At 41.1% G+C, this 19924-nt stretch overlaps 1 protein-coding gene across 3 annotated transcripts in view; it reads left to right on the top strand.

Moving 5' to 3' along the window:
• Myo5a (myosin VA) overlaps positions 1-15900 on the top strand; it is a 157044-nt gene extending 141144 nt beyond the window's left edge. For all 3 annotated transcript variants that reach the window (XM_013346380.2, XM_005347626.3, XM_013346381.2), the window contains 7 exons: positions 1560-1714; positions 6448-6537; positions 7593-7743; positions 8731-9013; positions 10873-11047; positions 12690-12770; positions 13183-15900. In XM_013346380.2, coding sequence (XP_013201834.1) covers positions 1560-1714; positions 6448-6537; positions 7593-7743; positions 8731-9013; positions 10873-11047; positions 12690-12770; positions 13183-13335 — 1088 coding nt within the window. In that variant the 3' untranslated portion in view covers positions 13336-15900. The remainder of the gene's footprint in view (positions 1-1559; positions 1715-6447; positions 6538-7592; positions 7744-8730; positions 9014-10872; positions 11048-12689; positions 12771-13182) is intronic.
• Positions 15901-19924: the final 4024 nt, after the last annotated feature.

Genomic DNA, 19924 nt, shown 5'->3' with positions numbered 1-19924 from the left:
ACCACAGTTGGATGCCACTGTTGTAAGTCATTTAAGTTTTTTAATTCTTGTTTTCATTCCCTAGAAATGTTTATGAATTACTGTATTTAGTACAATTCAATAATATGGAAGAAAAAAATATAATTAAGGAAAAAGATCCAGCAAAGTACGGAAAAGATGAGAGCGTTGAAAAGGGAATGGAAGAGGCATTTGGGAGGGGCATACAGCTTTGAGGGTGAACCTCTAAGAAGAATTATGAAGGAGTAAAATAAGGAACGGATGCATGAACCCCTGAGTAGTAGTGAACTGAAATCTTCAGCCTTTGCATTTCTCTCCTCCCAGCTACCATGGTGACAGCAGTGGGGTTGACAGTCACACTAATGTAGCACTCCTCAGCTTTGTGGTGCTCGGCTTAGTCCTATATATAGGCTCAGAAGTGCTTCAGCTTCCACATGATCTTCATTTAGCAGAAACGTTTCAGGGGCTGGTGGATTAAAGGGTAAAAAGAATAGAGAGTAAAGACTAAATAGTGAGTGTACAGTTTCATATGAGATTGTCATTAAACACTCTTCAATGGGGTGTTTTCTGCACAGTGGCTAAACAGAATAAGGAACAAGTTGTGCTTCTGAGGAAAGAACATCAGAGACATGAGTCCTGGGTGGGAGACATGGAATGTGCGGCAGACAGCAAGGAGGGTTGTTTAAAGCAGAGTGAGCTGAGCACGGGGAAGAACGGGGCTAGGTAGTGTGGAGCACAACTCAGGTTTGGAATTTTATAAGTGAGCAAGAAGCTCTTTGAAGAATTCTCAGAACAAAAGTGGCATGATCTAACATGCATTTTCTCAAGTAAATAGCTGTAGATACTTGGAAATGATCTGAGAATAGGGGGTGAATTTATTCCAGCAGCCCTAAAAGAGTTGATAATGTCCTCAACTGCAAAGTAGCTAGTAGAAGTAGATAGATTCTAGATGTATTTTTTTTTTTTTTTTGGGTTTTTCGAGACAGGGTTTCTCTGTGGCTTTGGAGCCTGTCCTGGAACTAGCTCTGTAGACCAGGCTGGTCTCGAACAGAGATCCGCCTGCCTCTGCCTCCCGAGTGCTGGGATTAAAGGCGTGCGCCACCATCACCCGGCTCTAGATGTATTTTTTAGGGCTCACTAGCAAGATTAATAAATTGGGTAGATGGTGTGAGAAAAGTAAGGAATTTTAAAAATGGTGAGGTTTGTGACCTGAGAAGCTGAAGATGGGGAGAGGTCCATAGGGAGCAGATATCATGAGGAATGGAAAACTTGGCTTGGGAAAGGCTTGACTTGATGTGCCTGAGCAGAGACGGCAGGAAGAAGTTGATAAACAAGACTGGACTTCAAGGGGAAAGTCAGGGCAGGATATATGAACTGCATATAGATATGTGCCCATAGTCAATAATTTCACTAATGAGCTGTTAAAATACTGGGTTTGGGGGTGTTGATGACTTACCCTGAATGACTGAGCTCTTACTCAACTATGCTTTTCTCTCCCACAAAACATTCCTTACAAAGACTCCCAGGGTTACATAATTTTTTTCTCCTTTTTCTTTATTCAGAATTGAAGCCACGTGGTGTGGCTGTCAATTTGATTCCAGGGTTACCAGCATATATCTTATTTATGTGTGTGCGACATGCTGATTACCTGAACGATGATCAGAAAGTAAGATCATTGCTGACATCAACAATTAACAGCATCAAAAAAGTCTTGAAGGTCAGTCCCACGTTCCACAGTTCTCATGGTTGTTAGTGATGACAGTCTGTGCACTGTTTCTCTTTTAGACTTGGTACAATTGCTAATTACAAACCCTTTTCAGTCTTACCACAAACTGCTATTGTAGGAAACCGTCTATATAACTTTCTGGGCTAACTACTTTCTCATCACTATGACCCAGTACCTGACAGGGACACTTAAAAGAAGGAACGATAATTTTGAGGGACTCAGAGCTTAAGGAGGTATAAGCTCATCACAGAGGAACACTAAGCAAAGACTAATTCAGAAATGGGGTTGGACTATAATTGTCAAGGCTGCCCCTTTCCTCCAGCTAACCCTTATTTCCTAAGGATTCCACAGCCTCTCAAAAGCTACCACTAGCTGGGGACCTGTGGCAAATATGACAGTTTATATGCCTTCTTTCAGAACAGGTTCAGATTGGACAGTAATCAAGATGAATTTGACATTATTTGCATTTTAATTGTGGAGCAAAGTGACAACAATAGTCTGCTTTAGATTTTATTGAAAACAAATTTAAAATGTTTAACAGAAGACAGGCATGGTGGCACACATCTTGAGGATCCCTGTGACTTCAAGGTTAGCCTGCCCTTACAAAGCAAATTCCAGACCAGTCAAGTCTACACTGTAAGACCCTGACTCAATGATAAATAAATAAAATGTTCAAATGTTTAGTGGAAACCAATTATATACATGCATGTTAATATGTGGTCCATATATGTAGAATATGATGCTGATGTTGAGATAAATGTCAAGTTCAGTAATATGTAGTTTATTATAATAAAAAAGATGACTGCTATGACATTAATTTTTTTTCTTTCAACTTTTATTCCCCTGTTCTCCAATTCATCCCACAAACTGTCTTGTTACCTACAATCCCTGTGAAGACAACATGGAGATTCTAGTCAGAGACAAAAAGGCTTGGGAAAGACAGTAGCATTAACAATGGAGGAGCAGCCTGTTAACTTAGTGGCCACTACTTACCTTACGTAATCCTCCTTGTGACTCCAGAGAGACACTCTTACTTTTAGCTCAGTATTCTGTGAGGAATGAAGATGTGATCCAGGCACCTTGCCTTCTAATTATTCAGCTTAACAGAGCATCGATGATGAAGATCTCTTGCATCTAAATTGGCCTTTTAAATTTTTATTGTAAAATCCCTCCCCTCAGGGCTCAGGGAACCCTGCAGAAGAGGAATCAGAAAGAGTATAAGAGCCAGAGAGGATGTTGGACACACACACAAAAAAACACTAAGGCCCTCTAATTTAATATGACAAAGCTCTTATGAACTCAGAGACTGAGACAGCATTTACAGGGCCTGCATGGGTTTGCATCAGGTTCTCTGAGAACCTATTATGGCTTCTACTTTAGTGTTTCATGGGATTCCTGAGTGTTCGAACAAGTGAATAACTTTGTTTCTTGTGCCTTCTCTTAGGCTCTTTTTCTTTTGTTTGTTTTGTCTAATTCCAATGTGTTTTGTTTTTTTTATCTTATTTTATTATTATTCCTTAGGAATCTGTTTTCTAATAAGAGACAGAATGGGCTGGGATCTGGATGAGAGATGAGGTGGGGGAGGAACTAGGAGGAGTAGAGGGAGGGGAACCATAATCAGAATATATTATGAGAGGGGGGAATCTATTTTCAATAAAAGGGAAAAAAGAAAACAAAAAAGTATAAAATATGCAGAATATAAACTTTGACGTCTTACTCTTTATAAGTGTTAATATATACAGACACTGCTGTTCGGCCATAACCACATCCCTCTGTGACTGTCTCATCCTCCTTCCTGACACTGCACCATTCCACAGCAGCTCCCAGCGCTGTGGCCTCTGGCAAGTGCTGCTTCCCCACTTCTGTAGCAAAGTTATTCTCTGTCATCTCTTCTACAGTGATTACCTAAGTGTGGGGTTTCTAAAGACTCTTCTTTAAAATTCATGATGTTTTTCTAAATATAACTCATTTAATTTGGGGCATATTGATGCCAAGCAGACTATGTGTTTACTATTTCTTAAGTCAACTCATATACAGATTTTTAAAACTTTTCCCCCTTTCTCAACTTAATCGTAAGATACATTCATCTAGTTTGACTAATCATCATACCATATTAGCTAATGATTTTAGGAGAGTGTTTACCACAGCATAATAACAGTCTTGGTCTTGGCATTCTGCTTTAATGTGCATTGCCTCAAGTGTGTTTGCCCTGAATCCCTGCATCCCTGGTCTGATCTTAGCAGTGTTTTGACACAGGCTCTAAAGCATATTGATAATCTATTCAGTTTTTAGCTCACAGATAATTTTACCTAATAAGTAGAAAAGAAAACAGAATAATTCTGAGCTTGTCTAATTTTCTTTGTAAGTCATAATGACATTAATTCAATATCTAATTTTGGTGTACAGTTTACTCATTATCAAAATATTATTTTGAGATAACTAGTAGAGAAGTGCAATTGGTTTTAAATGCTTTAAGGTCCCCAAAATGTGTATTTTTAAGTAGCACAGAGTGTTTTACTCTAACAGGACAGAGCAGACCCATCTTGTTCATATGGCAAAAAGCTGTTTTAGTGGAGTTAATTTGTTCATGAAGCCCTCTCTTTAATCACCTTCTCCTTTTGTCTGGTTGTTTTTGTTTGTTTGCTTGGTTTTGCTTTCTGATGATGCTAAGAGTACTGGTAATGTGAGTACAATTACAGGATTTCTGTTAGGCCCTTAAGAGACTTTGCAGTTAGACTTATTCAGTCATCAGCAAAGACAGCCAGTGACTCTGTCCTATGGAACAGCCTTGACTAATGTTGCCTTCCCGTCTACACAGATGTTCTGTGCCAGCTCAGCCAGCACCACCATGGGAGTAGATAGAAACCATGTCTGTGGAAGAGTTAAAGTTCTTAGTCAAACCTGTGTGCAAGCCACATGATGATTGTCTGTGTGTGGAAATATCATAACATTTTATTTAATTCTAGCAATATTCTTTTTTTGGAGGGGTTTGAGATGGAGTTTCTCTGTATGACAATTCTGGCTGTTCTGGAACTTCTTTTGTAGACCAGATTGGCCTTGAATTCTCAGAGATCTACCTGCCTCTGCCTCCTGAGTGCTAGGGTTAAAGGTGTGTGCCACCACTGCCTGGATATAATTCTGGCAATGTTCTTAAAGCTAGGTTTTTTTCAAAGTAGAGGCCTGAACTCAGTTCTGCTGTTTCAGCTAGAAATACTAAATTTGGCTGAAAAATACAAAATATCTTCTAGGATTTCTTTCTTAAAGTCATTTCAGAATAATATTCTCCAAATCTTAAGGTTTTTAATGTGTTTTGTGCATATTTAAGGATGTAAATTTTATTATCTAAAAGAAATGATCCTGTAAGAAATTAACCATTCCTCATAGCATAACCTGTTCTAGATACGCTTGTACTATATAAAGTGACAACCAGGATCAAAGACAAATGTTCTATAGTTTATAGAAATCTAGGCTGTGCTCTGATGTACCAGTAAGAAATATATATCATTTTAAACCAGGTATGGTGGCATATTTGGGTGATAGAGGTAGGAGGATCAGGATTGAAGGTTAGCATCAGCTATATAGTGAATCTGAGGCCAGATTAGGCTACATTAAACCAAAGATAGGTAGGTAGAGAAAAGGTAGGGGGAGGATACATAGGTACTAAATATATCTTTGTGTGTGTGTATAAAAGTGTGTGTGTGCACGCATGCGTCCACTTGAGCACAGTTCTACATGGCAGCCAGTAAACAACCTCCAGTGTTCCCCAGGAGTACTACCTACCTTGATTTTTGAGACAGGGCTTCTCACTGGGACCTGGGACTCACTGATTGGGCTAGGCTGACTAGAGTATGCCTCAGGAAGTCTCCCATCTGCTTCCCCAGTACTGGGACTACAAGTTACTACCCCCAGTCTTCTGTGCGTGCTGGGGATCAATCTCAGGTCCTCATGCTTATTCTCTAAACACTTTACAGACCCAGCTTCCATACTATTTTTAAAAAAGAACTTCTAAGATAAAACCGTAGGTATTTAATGCTGGGCATCTACCCCAGGTAACTATTTTAATGTTTCTTATGCAAAAATTAGGTAAACATTGATGCTTCTTTAACTTTCTGTGTCTGAACTAGTATTAAAGGTTCATTCACAAACTTGTAGCCATCTGCACTGTGCCTACTCTTTGACCTTTGAGAAACACTTCCAGTGCCAGCGTCTCTTTGAAGCATGAGATTTTGCTTTTCCCTGTACTTCTCCCATGATGGTTAAGAGCCAGCCAGCTCCCCTGTCTACTCAGTGTGGGACTTCCTCCATCTCTGGTTCACTGCCCACAAAATTCATTTTGACAAAAGTTTTAATCCAAGCTTCATTTGAGGGTGGCAAGCTCTTTTTCATGTTTGTCATTATAGAACTTACTATATCCTTTGTGCCTCTGGCTCTTTCTGATTTCTTTCATTAATCCCAACAGTGTGAGTCAGTCTGGGTTCACTGTGAACTGAACCTTTTTCTGCACAAAGAGGCAGCTAAGTTAGCGAGTGGGAATACTTGTCTGAAGGCAAGAACAGTAACGTTTGTTACCAGGGGACTTGTTTGGATTCTGCTGACAATGGTGTGAACTAACGTGTGCTTTACTGGTGTGGTACTTTATGATGGTTCGTGAAAGAAGCGGGCCTTCTGTGTCTGCCCACCTTTTTCCTAAGGATAGGAAAATTTAGACTTATTTTCTCTTACAGAAAAGAGGTGATGATTTTGAAACTGTCTCCTTCTGGCTCTCTAACACATGCCGATTTTTGCACTGTTTGAAGCAATATAGTGGAGAAGAGGTAAGAAAACAATGGTGGTAAAAACAGCGTGCTGTACTTTCTCTGACCTTTTAAAGGGAAAGTTTAAAAAACATTTGAATCATGTTAATTTTCAAACCCCTAAGCAAGTGACTTGGAAATGTACTGCTTCATTGATTCTTGCTGTCTTCTGGTGAGCTGAGCAATGGTGTAGTTTCTTCCTTCCTAGCATTTGAGAAACATGGCAAAAACAAATCAAGCATCAGTCAAATGAGTAATTACCAGATCTGTGACTCTGCATCTACATAACTTGGAGACCTATGGCAGGCAGAGAAGCTTAGTCACTAGCAATCTCTAGCACCCGGAGCAAAGGACTGTCATACAAAAAGACAGGCTTTTCGGAGACAAGCAGGACGCCCAAGAAGGTGGGGCTGAGAGAACAGAATCCTGAGAAAGGCGGTGAAGGAGGTCCTGGATGCAGTGTCATTCAGGAAGCAGCTCCATCGTTAGGCAGGGCTGCTGAGCAGTGTGCTTCCATGCAAAGTGTCTGGAAGAAGTGCTGCCCATCTGGGGAATTCTCCTTTTACACCAGTGCTACTGAAAGACCTTTCTAAGATCTAACTGAAATCATTGTATCGATTCCACAAGTTAGATGAAAATGACAAAGTTCATTTATTTTCTAATCCAGAAAAATACTGGTACAAGAAGATTATGCATATATATTCCTCTGGGTGTGGTGTATATGAATAGGACTATATTTAAAGACTACTTTCAGTTATTTATTTAGTGTTTACTGTTTTATTAATGAAGTATGTTTCTTTTTTCTTAAATTAAATCCCCCCATCTTAAGTATAGATTGTCAAGATCATTTATTATTCAAAACTTTAAGTGGAAGAGGTTGATGACCAGAGTGAAAACATAAGCAATAGTATTGAGAATGAATATCCTGGCACTGGGCGTGAAGGTGCTGAGCAAATTGCAGAGTGAGATGGACAGAGGCACTTGGAGACAGTGAGGTGGACAGAGAGACACTTAGAGTCAGTGAGGTGACAGAGGCGCTGGCTTCCTGTGCACCCCTAACACTGTGTTGATTCTAGGGCTTCATGAAACACAACACATCTCGCCAGAATGAACACTGCCTCACCAATTTTGACCTTGCCGAATATCGGCAAGTGCTAAGCGACTTGGCCATTCAGATCTACCAGCAGCTTGTGAGAGTGTTAGAGAACATCCTTCAGCCGATGATAGGTAAGACCAGTGTTCCTGAGCATCGTGTGTGCTCGCCAACAAGTGAGGCCTGTGGGACATGTGTCAGGCATGTATTCCTGTGGAAAACATAAAATAGTAGGTACAACAGAAATCCCTGTCTCCACATGACGGAAGCACTAGAATCTGTGTTTAAGTCTTCTCTCTGAAGACTTAGCTGTGCCTTATTTCTAGCAATAGACTTTGTCCTTGTGTCCAGTTGTCAAAAAGACTTTGGACTTCTAATCACAGTGGCACTGCTGCACAGAGACTCCTGGGGGAAACCAAGGAGGCTGGGATGTGTTTTCACAAATGGTTTTGGTATAGGGTTTGTGAGGAGCTGAGTTTAGCACAAGGAAATAAATAAAAACAACCAAGGTATGGTGATTACTTTCAAGGGCCTCCCAGGTAAGGGGGATGGACATCTCAGAGTGGGTATCTCAGAGTCGGCTGTTAGAAGCTTTCTAAGGAGGCATAAATCAGACACAGAGAAAGAGGTACAAAAGCAGAGACTAAGTCTGGAGAAATCAAGGCGTTCCAAAGTCTCACTGCAGTTGTGAGGATCAGGGGAAGCTCAGCTCTCCAATCCCCACACCACCGGCTCTAACAGGTCTTATTCTCCAAGACTGCTTCCCAAGGGCACACCTTTCTTACTGTCTTGTTATTGTTTTGTTCTTGGTGTTGTTTGGATTTGTGGTTTTTAATATCTGAGATCAAATACAAAGAACACTTATTTAACCACTCTCAAAACTTCTCAGATACCACATGCCAGTGCAGTCCCAAAAGCTGCTGCTTCTTTTAGAAAAAATACAGCAGTAAGGTTACTTAATACTGGAAAAAACTTACTACTTCATTAAAGTTTAAATCTAAAGGCGAATTCTTGGAACCATTCCTTCTCCCACCATCTTCATCCTCATTTCCTAAAAGGGGGGGGGCATATACATGTACACCTCCCTCTGAATCCTCTTAATAATTGAAATACTTCTACAGTCTCAGGCATGCTAGAGCATGAAACAATTCAGGGTGTATCCGGGGTGAAGCCCACAGGACTCAGAAAGCGAACCTCCAGTATCGCAGACGAGGGCACCTACACGCTGGACTCCATCCTACGTCAGCTCAACTCCTTCCATTCAGTCATGTGTCAGCATGGCATGGACCCAGAGCTAATCAAGCAGGTGGTCAAGCAGATGTTCTACATTGTGGGTGCCATCACCCTAAACAACCTCCTCCTGCGCAAGGACATGTGCTCTTGGAGCAAAGGCATGCAAATCAGGTGAGCAAACACCAACAGGTGTCACTGCCCTGCTTGCCTCTTGAGGCCTATGACTTGTTTCCAAGCAGTGCACCCAGTTTTGGTGCCACATGGCCAAGCATGTGGGAACGACTGGCATAGAGCCAGTTCTCTGACTTGGGTGGGTTCTCTTGCTCAGGAGGAAACCCTGCTCCTCTGGTAAGCCACCTTGTTTGTAGGAGTGTACAAAAGGCACAACAACAGACTTTTGTTTTCTCTCTTTTATTTGTTTTCACTGTACATTAAGGAAATATTAGGGAAAATGAAACTTTCTAGTATTTGGTGGTTGCTCTTAGAAATATCTTTCCATATTAGGAATATGAATGAGAATAGGTCCAATAGGGGCTGGAGATATGGCTCAGTGGTTAAGAGCACTTACATAGGACCCAGGTAAGGTTCCAGCACCTATGTGGTGATTCACAACTATCTGTAATTCCAGTTCTAGGAGATACAACTCCTTCTTCAGGACTCTGTGCATAGTGTGTACAAACTCATACACTTAAAAACAACTAATTAAAAAAGGTTTAAGTTGAAGAAAAGTAATAGATCCGAAGAGATAATTTACTAACAGGTGAATTTGAAGAAAAACTATACTCTATTTTTAAATTATAGTTTTTTGTGTTAGAGAAAAGGTCTCACCGTGTGACCCAGCTGGTTTGGGGCTCACAACCCTGCTTCAGCCAGGAATGCAGGCACGCACCACCCATGCCCAGCAGCAACTAAATTTTGTACCCGCTGCTCATCATTGTCTCATTGTTGTAACATAACTGAATGGGGGAGGCAAATAGTTATTCTGTGCAGCCGGTATGTTTACCGAGAAAGAGAAAGGGGGTTTTCTACAAAATCTATCTATAGTTACTAGTAGCAAACTTTAGTGTTGTATATTGACCGCTCTTCTCCACATTTCACTTTAAGGTATGACCTCCATTCAGGGATTCTAACTTTTCATGAAGCTATGCATCCTTTTTTAAATGACGGGGCCTCGTGTAGCCAGGCTGATCTCAAACTCACAGTGTGGTCGATGATAACTGTGAACTCCTCATTTTCTTGCCTCTACCTCCCAAGTGCCAAGATTACAGACATGTGCTATCACAGCCAACTGAAGTCACTCATCTTAATATCATAATTCCTCCATCTGTCTGAATTCTGACTGTGTGTCGGTCTGCCTTAACTGTAGTTTGAAATCTGCCATTAGATAGCTGAGCATCTAAACCCTAGCATCTGGGTAATTTCCTTATCTCTCCAGTTTGGACTCCATCTCTTCCCAAGGGCTTTCTTCCCCTTTTCTTCTCCTATCTCTAGGCTTTCTCAGGCCACTGTTCCCATTGTTAAGGCCCTTTCTTAGAGAAGCTTGAGTCCAAAGCATATATTGGGTGTCTGGTTATTCAGCCAATCAATTTGGAGTCTTAAGTAAGGCAGAGTGCATGAAGAATTGAGAGACTTATCCTGCAAAGGGAACCTATGTCTGAAATTGCAGGAGAAGCCAGAAAGTCCATTCTAGTCAGCTGTTTATTAAGTGCAGAGTCATGTGCTATATTCAGTTTTGTTTATTAGCAAGTCTAATAACTTTTCCTCTGGTGACTTTGTTTCCATCTTCAGTAAAGAGTTGCAGTCTCTTGTCATTCATTCTTACATAATTACAATTATAAGCCTCATGACTTTATAATGATAAATGTTAAAGCACAGATGATTAGATTTTAGAAAATTGAACAAAAATACTACCTGTCATTTTAACTGACAAGGCTACATACACAAAATTAAGACACTTATGACAGCATTCAGAAAATTTGCATTTTCTCTTTTATCCTTTCTTACACTTTCTCTTTTTATTTTTGGCGTAGGTACAATGTCAGTCAATTGGAAGAATGGCTACGTGACAAGAATCTAATGAACAGTGGGGCCAAAGAGACTCTGGAACCTCTCATTCAGGCTGCTCAACTTTTGCAAGTGAAAAAGAAAACCGATGATGATGCTGAAGCCATCTGCTCCATGTGCAATGCTCTGACCACTGCCCAGGTACTACAGCCTCCTAAGGAGGCACACCATAGCAACCATCACAGAGGAATTCAGAGAAGGCAGGCCTGGCCGTTGCTCTCCTCTCTGCACTGACTTCCTCCTTTGACAAGAAGATACATAACTGTAAATCTGAAAGAGAGGAGATTTTATTATCAATTAATACATTTCAATACTACTAATAGGCATCTACAGAATATTCAGCAAAGAGTGGGTACCTAGTACTCTGTGTGATATACTCAGCCTTGAGAGACAGCCTGGAATAAAATGATATCCTGTGGGGCATATATTCTGTGGAGCTCCAATTCATGAAGTTATTTCTATGTTATTTAATAATTAATGGATCTTTATATTTTTCTATTTGGAGCCAGTAATGTGGCTCAGGTAGTAAAGGCACTTACTATCAAGTCTAATGACCTGAGCTTGATCCCTGAAACCCACATGGTAGAAGAGAGCCAGCTCCCCAGGGCCGCCCTCTGACTACACATGCATGCTCTGCGCTGCCCACGTGTGCACACACATGCTCAAAGCATTTCTTACTCTCAGTTTCTCAAGTGATTAATTCCCACCGCACAGTATCATACTTGTAGGGGAAAATACTTCACTTAAGAATGAAAAATCTCCACCTTCATGAGCTTATAGTTCAATGGGGAAACAGAAATGCATGAAGCTGACACTGTCATAAAACCTCTAACAGACACTGCTTTTCTGCTTAAAAAGAAGCACTGGGGGAGATGACAGCCTTTTTCTGAGCAGTGCTGCTCCGCAGCATTAACCTTGGACGGGGCCAGGATAGGAAGGTTATCAGAGGAAACAGCAACAGCTGGAAGAAGGCATCCAAAGAGCCTGCTGTTCTCTTTGCCTGGTGTTTCCTGCACTGAATCTTTGTCTTCCCAGTGCTGAGCACTGCAGCTGTGGCCCAGTTCTCAGGGAAGACAGTCAGAACCACTGTCTATAAAGGAACAGTGGGGGAAACCCAGTTTATACATGTTTCCTGTCCTCCAGCTTTTAAAGAATGTGCTCTGGAACTTAAATATTTCAACTTTAGTGTATGTCCCAAGCATTAGGTAGACCTAGAATCCAGTTATCTCTTTGATTTACCTGGCAGATTTTAGTGAACAGTTCTTCTCTGCACAGCTCTAACCCTTGTTTCTGAATGGCTAATTCCTGAGTCCAGTGTGTCACTCACAGATTGGTCGCTATTCCTGCCTCTTATTCCATGTCTCTGGTGCTTACCATACACTTTGCCTGTAGGTCAGCATTGCCCTGTACTTAACCTTCTGTTTAACTAATTTAAATGTAAATAACTACATGTGGCTGTGATGACTAGTGTGTTAGCACAGCTTTAAATAACAGCTTGAAAGTGAGGCCAGCAAGGTGGTACAGTCTCTAATCCCAGCACCTGGAAGCTGATACAAGAGGATAACAAACTCAGGTCCAGCTCAGGCTGAAGTTGGGATATGATTATATATCTGTGTGTGTATGCGCGCGCGCGGACACACACGCGCACACACACACACACACACGTCTCCTTCCCTCTCCAGCCCAGCCCAGGTAAAACTAAGAGGTCCTTCCCACTCATTAGATCATGAAGAGCCAGCCTGTTTGTGAAATATGCCAAAAGCTTTACCCTTTATCTCTCCAGATCGTCAAGGTATTGAACCTGTACACCCCTGTTAATGAGTTTGAAGAAAGGGTCTCTGTCTCATTCATCCGCACTATACAGGTAAGGTTCTTTCTCACTGTTTCACCCCAGGCTCACTCCAGTGGAGTATTTACCATGTTTTGGAGGGATAATGTGTTCTTATCTTTACTTTTCCATTTTACTTATTTTGCGGGACATTGACTTTTTTTTTTTTTTTACAATTTATTTATTTATTTATTTATTTATTGAGGATTTCTGCCTCCTCCCCGCCACCGCCTCCCATTTCCCTCCCCCTCCCCCTATTAAGTCCCTCTCCCTCATCAGCTTGAAGAGCCATCAGGGTTCCACTTTTTATATAAGATTATAGTTAATAAATATTTTTAAGCAAAGATTAACATTTTTATTAAAGTTTTTTTTAGTAGAAATTTTGGTAGAAAAGTATCTTACAAATTGGAAGTACTAACACCCTGCTTGTCCTTTTTCTTAATCTTAGATGCGGTTACGAGACAGGAAAGATTCTCCACAGCTGCTCATGGATGCTAAACACATCTTTCCTGTCACATTTCCCTTTAACCCATCCTCCCTGGCCCTAGAAACCATCCAGATCCCAGCCAGCCTAGGCTTGGGCTTTATTGCACGGGTCTGAAGTGCTGTCCAGGCAAACATAGAGAACGCATTTCTCCTCTGAATAAGAACAGTCGTTTCCATTGAGCTACTGAAAATACATTTTTAAAGAAAAAGTACTGATTATCTCTAAAAGAAGATGTTATTAACTGGAAGTTTCCCTAGAATCCTTTCACTTGGAAGGAGACACTTTGTCCCATGTTACCTTTAAACCAGCGTCCATTCTTCACCAGTTGAGTTTGCATACAGATGGATGCTATCAGGGAGGAATGAGAAGAAGGGTAAAAGGTGTGTGTCTTCAGCTGACAGCGTTTGTTTTAAACCTTTAGTGCTGCATTTAAGTGACATAGAAAAATACAATTCCATATGGATGAACTGTTGTTATCAAGGCACAAACAAAGAACTGAAAGAGAAATCACTACTGAATACATATCAGCTTAGGAGCCAATCATGTTGATATTGTCAAACTGGATCAAAAAATAAACTGGCAATATGTAAAGTAATTGCCTAAGTAACTTCCTTGTTTGTGTCATTATGGTACAGCGATATTAAAGATGCTGGCTTGCTAGGTAGCATAGTTGCTTTTTGTACTGTAGCTTACCAAGCATCTTAAATTACTGCTATGTGCTGTCTCCTGATGATAGTCTTATTAGGCACTGCTCAACCAGCTTCTCTTTCTTCACTGTTTACAATTCAACCAGATCAGTTTTAACAGGGTTATATACAATTATCCACAGGTCCATCTGCACAAGGAGCAGACACTGGAAGTTGTGTAGTGATAGGACAAGATGTTTGATGTTTAGGTAGTGTTAGAGTGGCTGGGATGTCCTTGCTGATCAGGATTGCATATGCAATTATTGATATGCAAATTAATTTTACCTGTGTGGATATCATCATATCATGGTATAGTGTTCTGTAAAATTACTTATTTTTAGTTCTCAAATCTTATTCTTGCCATGCATATATTCAACATTAACTGGTCCTATTTTTAATTTATTAAGTGTTAGCCTCAGTCACTATCTTGAAAGGACTATCAGAATATTTATGATTCAGATCTTGAAACTTTGATTATCCTATAAGTTATTCAAAAAAGACATATAATAAATCATTATAATTCAGGGGGTATAGGTGTTGCATCCTCTAAAAGTGTTTTCAGATATCACTAAATACTTTTAAAAACATCATATTATAAATACAGTAAGAAGATTTATGTAAGAAATATAAGAAGATTATTAAATTTTATAGAGGATTTGGTTCAGTAAGACCTAGATTCTGTAAACCTTCATTATGAAAGTCTAATTAAACATAGTCTCCACTTTTTTTCCTGGAAGTCTTATATAATAAATCCTTTGAGTTATGTAAGAACAAATTCTTAGCTTTTATTCCTCTGGTTCTTAGTTACATCATCAATTTATATAGTTTAACTGTAAGATGGTCGATAACAATGACATTTAAATATGTGCAATATTATTGATGAGAACTAAACAGTTTCAAGTCAATGATAAATACTGTTATTAAACAGCAGTTATTGTCCATTATCTTACTGGAGCCTGAATGTCCTTGTTTATAAAATAAGAGGGTTGGGTAACTGCTTGTTCCAGCCACTTCCCCATTTACAGTTCCCTCGTGCTTGGTTCCTAGGGCAAGGGGCCACAGTTACTCAGTCCATCCTGTTGTAAAGACCAGTGCTTAGTGCCTGTCGGTTCCCTGGGTTAGCACAGTAAGTAACAAGTTTACGTAGCCACAACTTTTTCTTAACGTACATCATTTAGGTACTTTAGGAAAATCCTAATGTATTTGTGTTATTTGAAAGTCACATAGTTTAGTGATTTTTGTTACATGATGAACTGCTTTGTCATTTGAAGGATTTTATTGAACCCAGGGCCCCATGTATGTGAAATAAGTCCTCTGTCACTGAGCTGCAGTCTCGGCCCTTCATCAGTTCTAGTACATTTATTTACTTGCAGAACCTAAAACACTAATTCAACCAGATTCAATTTTTGTGGGTTTTCTATATTGTTTCAGTGAGCAGTTAATGCTTAAAGCAGCTTCATTCGTGCCGTGTGTCATACAGCTAGAGGGGGTAGCAGGTGGAAGAGCTGCTCAGCAAACAGAGCCGTGTGTAGGCTGTCTTCCCTCAGCCCTGGCAGTCCTCCCACGCCCTGCTCCCAGCTTAATCCTGTGTAGGACGCAACTGTTGTACACCCTGAGTTTTGTCTTCAAGATCGTGCTACCACTGTCCCTGGAGCCCTTTTTTTTTTTTTTTTTTTTTGATCAAAAAAGTAAAACTGTAGTTTTTTAATTTATCACAATTGATCTCCACAGGTAACTCATGCCTAAAGGTTTCTATTTGGAATTGGAATTTGCTTTTACATTCTTAATCCCTAAATAACATACTATTGTTAATATTATGTTTAAATCAATATTGAATCAAATACTTTCAGAAAGAATAGGACAACTGAGAATATAAGACAGTACAGCCTCAGAGTAAATGTTGAAATACTCTATGAAGGTTTTTGACTAATTATATATTTTTTTATAGATTTTTTTTTATTAAGAAAGAAAAAAAATTTTCCGCCTCCTCCCAGCCTCCCACTCCTCCCACTCTCCCCCCCCCCCCCCCCCCCCCCCCCCCCCCCCCCCCCCCCCCCCCCCCCCCCCCCCCCCCCCCCCCCCCCCCCTCTCCCCCTCCCTCTCGAGTCTGAAGAGCAGTCAGGGTTCCCTGCCCTGTGGAAAGTCCGAAGTCCCCCTGGAGCCCTTTTTTCCCTTACTCCAGACATTGTGTCCTACAGTTTCTGGCACTTTTTCTCTGCTGTCAAGAACTGAAACTCCTGCTCCATAGCTATCCCTACTCTGCAGTTTCTCCTGTTTCAGTGATAATGGCTCAGAGTTTCTATGATTCCAGGCTCCAGCTCTTTGAAGCTGCTTCAGAACCCCAGATGGGGATCTGAAGTAACGCCTCTTGTTTATCTGGAGGCTTTTAGTCCTCAGAAGAATACTTTATAACCAGGGAACCTCAAAACCTGGTAAGTGACTGTGTGCACTTTGTTAAGGAAGCACCAGGTTTCTGCCAACTAGGTAGGGTAACCTTCATTCTGTCATCTGTGCCCTCACACACCCAGCTTTTCCTCTGCCTGTCACACTTTCCTGCTTCTTCCCTCGGTCTAATTTACGAGCCAGATGGTTTTCTGTGGCCCTGACCGGCATGCATGGGACTTACCTTTTGGTGTCTGTGCACACACCTTTCTGTTCTCGTTTCTGTACTCCTTATCATTATCACTAATTGGCTTTTCCATCATTCCTCTGTGACACACTTGGACTCCAAAGAAGGAGCTCTTGGAAGGCACAACAGCACAGCACCTCTTCTCTTGGTAGCCCCTGCCAGAACCACCTACTTTCCCTGCTGCACGTGCAGCTTACACCTGTGGGATCCAAGGTGAGAAGAAGCAGTTTCTCCTCCCTTCCTGCAGCTTTTCTTAGCCCAAGGCTTGAGTCTGCCTTCAAGTAACTCCAAAGCAGGAAAGATAAGCCTGAAACAAGATTCAGAACGGACAAGTTGATGGTTCCTTTAGAAGCTTTGAACATTCCTCGTAACCCAGCACTGCTTTGGATTACAGAACTGTAATCCAAAGCCAAGTGATAGAAATCAGTTTAGAGGCCTTGCTTTGTTACTGATCCATTTCAGTAGATAGACTCCTAACGGGTGAGCAAGCGTGTGCAATACACATATTCTTTCAGAGTGTATACAGGAGGCTGTGAAAAGCAGTGTCTTGATTGTTGTGAGAAATTCCTTTTCTGACAATTCTAGGGAAGAGGAGCTACTGCCATCCTGAGAGCTCCACAGAGTTCCTTCTCTCACACCCACAGCCGCCAGCTGAGAGGTTTCAGGAGGTCTTGTCGAGGGTTAAAGAGCGAATGTCCATGTGTGCTAGAACCCGTATGCATGTGCTTCACGCCAGCACTCTTCTCTCTTACCTCATTCCCTCACAGCGTCGACAGGAGACAGCTCCCACAGTCAATGTGAGGGACAGTTCGGGACAACGGTGTGTTCAGTGACTTGCCTAGGGTAGCACTGTCCTCCAGATGCTGGGGTGCCCTGGGCTAGTGAGGGCCTTCTTTTCTACTGGTACATGGGAAGAGAAAAATGATGAGCACCAGCTTGCTTCTGTGGAGGCCAGTGCACAGTACTTGTAGCGCCAACTGTGACAAGGCTTGCCCTTTGACATAATCAGTGCTACTTGACAGGGCATGGGCTCTCAAACTAGAGACTGTCCAAACTAAGCGGGAAGGAAGCATTAGAAACCTCAGATGTGAAGCGGCAAGGCAGGCCGCTCTCCACAGCCCTGAGGTTTCCCTGTGAGAGCCCCTGACTAAACGGCACAGCCTACAGAGAACTCTCCTGTAGTTTCAGTCTGCCGTCTAGGGGAGCCCAGGACACTAAGGACTTCCCTCCCTGGGGCTGTCCACCATTGGCAAGTCACTGTAAGCTTGGAAGTGCCCCCAGCATGCTGCCAGGGAGACGCTGGAGCTGGCTGTGGGCATGCATGCTGGAGGCCACAAGCATTGTGCTAGTGCTTTGTAACTGTTCTCAGACTGTGCTGTGAGGGCCGCCTTAACCCTTGCCCCGTCCCTATTAGAGCTGCCTTAAGTTCCCCAGAACTTGTCCTCAGTGAGGGATATCTTGCCATGTTTCTTGAGGTTTTGTGAGGATTTGGATTGGATGTGGCTTCCTACCACTGATTCCTTTCTCTCCTTCCTGCATCTCCTGCCACCTGTCATTTCCAAACGGAGATCGGGATTAATGAAGCAACCAATAAAATGTTAGCTTTCAGAGTGTTTCTGGGCTAGTGCAGCTCCTCACGATAGTAAGGAAACAAGCTCATGTGGAGGAAGCAGGACGGACTTCAGAGTATCCGTGGGGTCTCAATAGATCAGAAACCGAAAGATGCCATGTCAAACATCTCCCAAATGCATTTTATACATTTTTTATTTTATAATTTGGTCTAGCTGAAAATGTTCATTAGCTTAATGTAATGGATAAAATTAGACTCATAACATATCTGTAAACAATTAACATATCCTTGGCATTGTCATATTGTTTGGAATAGTTGAGAAAGTTTTGGGTTTGCTTTTGAAGGTTGAAATTGTCATATATAATTTAATGTTTGGAAAATTAATGCATTCCTGTGTATTTTCCAGAGTCAGTAGTTTCAATAACTTACTGTTATTATGTGCTATAAAATCTTAGCCTAAGTCACATGAGCCATTATTTTTCCTGCAAACACTGATTTTTTCCTTTAAATGTGGATATGTGTTGTGGTTTATAATCCCTAAATATGTTCCTTTGTGGATTTCTGAAGTAGTATTGATTTTCTTGTGTTCTTGGAAAGTTTAAATTGTTCCAGCAGTATTGCACATGAGTTCATGACATTTAACATACTGCATTTTTATTGTAACTGTTTATAACTTAGTGTGAAATGGACCTGCCTTGGAAATACAGTGAAATGGGACATTGCAGTTTTCAAATCTGTTTTTTTCCTTGAATCTGGAGAAAGAATGTTCTTGATCTACACAGTTAATCTCTGCAAAGTGATTAGGTGAGGAAGCAGAAATGCTGAAAGGTGAGAGGTGTTACCAAGCCTCTCCAGAGAGTCTCACAGGAAAGCTTCTAGAATGTTAACAATCCACCTCATATCAACAAAGCCTTGGAAACATGAGTTTCTCACTGGATATCACCTAATGCTAAAAGGAAAGCCAAAACAATATCAGAATGACATTTTCTGCTCTGAATTTGTAGTTGTCTAATGTTGTACTTAGTATGTATCTGTTGTTAGCTCTGTATTCTCCTAGCTGCTGTAGAAAAATGTTGAAATAAAGATAAGGATATAAAGAAGTTTTGTCCATGTCTATAAATCTGCTTCACATTTTAAAACAACAAAACAAACTGTTATTCTGAAGATTAATAAATGTATAATCTCTTCAAATGAGAATCTCAAAGGGTCTTAGAAATGGAAAGGTCGGTGAGTCTATACTAGAAAACAGTGATGTGTGAACTGCCAGACCACATGAGCAGATCAACCAGCTGAGGAACAGTGGCCTCTTTTCTTCAAGGGAAAGGCATGCCTGAGTTTCCTTGGATCCTCTGACAGAAAAGTAGAGCCTAGGCATTTGGAAATGGATATGGAGTTTTCAAAAGTCTAAACAAGATTTGTGTCAAAAGTTCAGCTTTTAATAGAGTAGAAGAGACAGATACACAGAATAGGATGGAAATCAAAGGGGGTGTGTGGACTACTCCATTGAAGAGAGAACAGTCTGTGATTGGCTCGTTCTCGTCTTTAGTCATGATATGAAAGCATGAGTAGTAAGTTCTACAACAGATGGTGTCCCCGTCACATCGTGGTAAGTTGGTTCATTAGACTCCTTTAGCGAGGACTTTCCTGTTGGGAGCGCCAAGCAGGCCCTAGACATGCAGCAGAGGGACCTTATTCATCCACTAGCGCAGGAGAATCCGTGCTCTGTGTACATCAAGAGTTACGAAAACAGGAAAAGTTGACATGTGCTAACAGTTTCTCTTTTTAAATAGATTAGAACTCAATCAAGGTTTTCTCTCC

This window comes from Microtus ochrogaster, chromosome 5 (genome assembly GCF_000317375.1).
Source record: "Microtus ochrogaster isolate Prairie Vole_2 chromosome 5, MicOch1.0, whole genome shotgun sequence".
In the NCBI taxonomy this organism is placed as follows: Eukaryota; Metazoa; Chordata; class Mammalia; order Rodentia; family Cricetidae; genus Microtus; species Microtus ochrogaster.
Note: the sequence above shows the minus strand (reverse complement) of the source record. Positions and strands in the feature narration are given on the sequence as shown.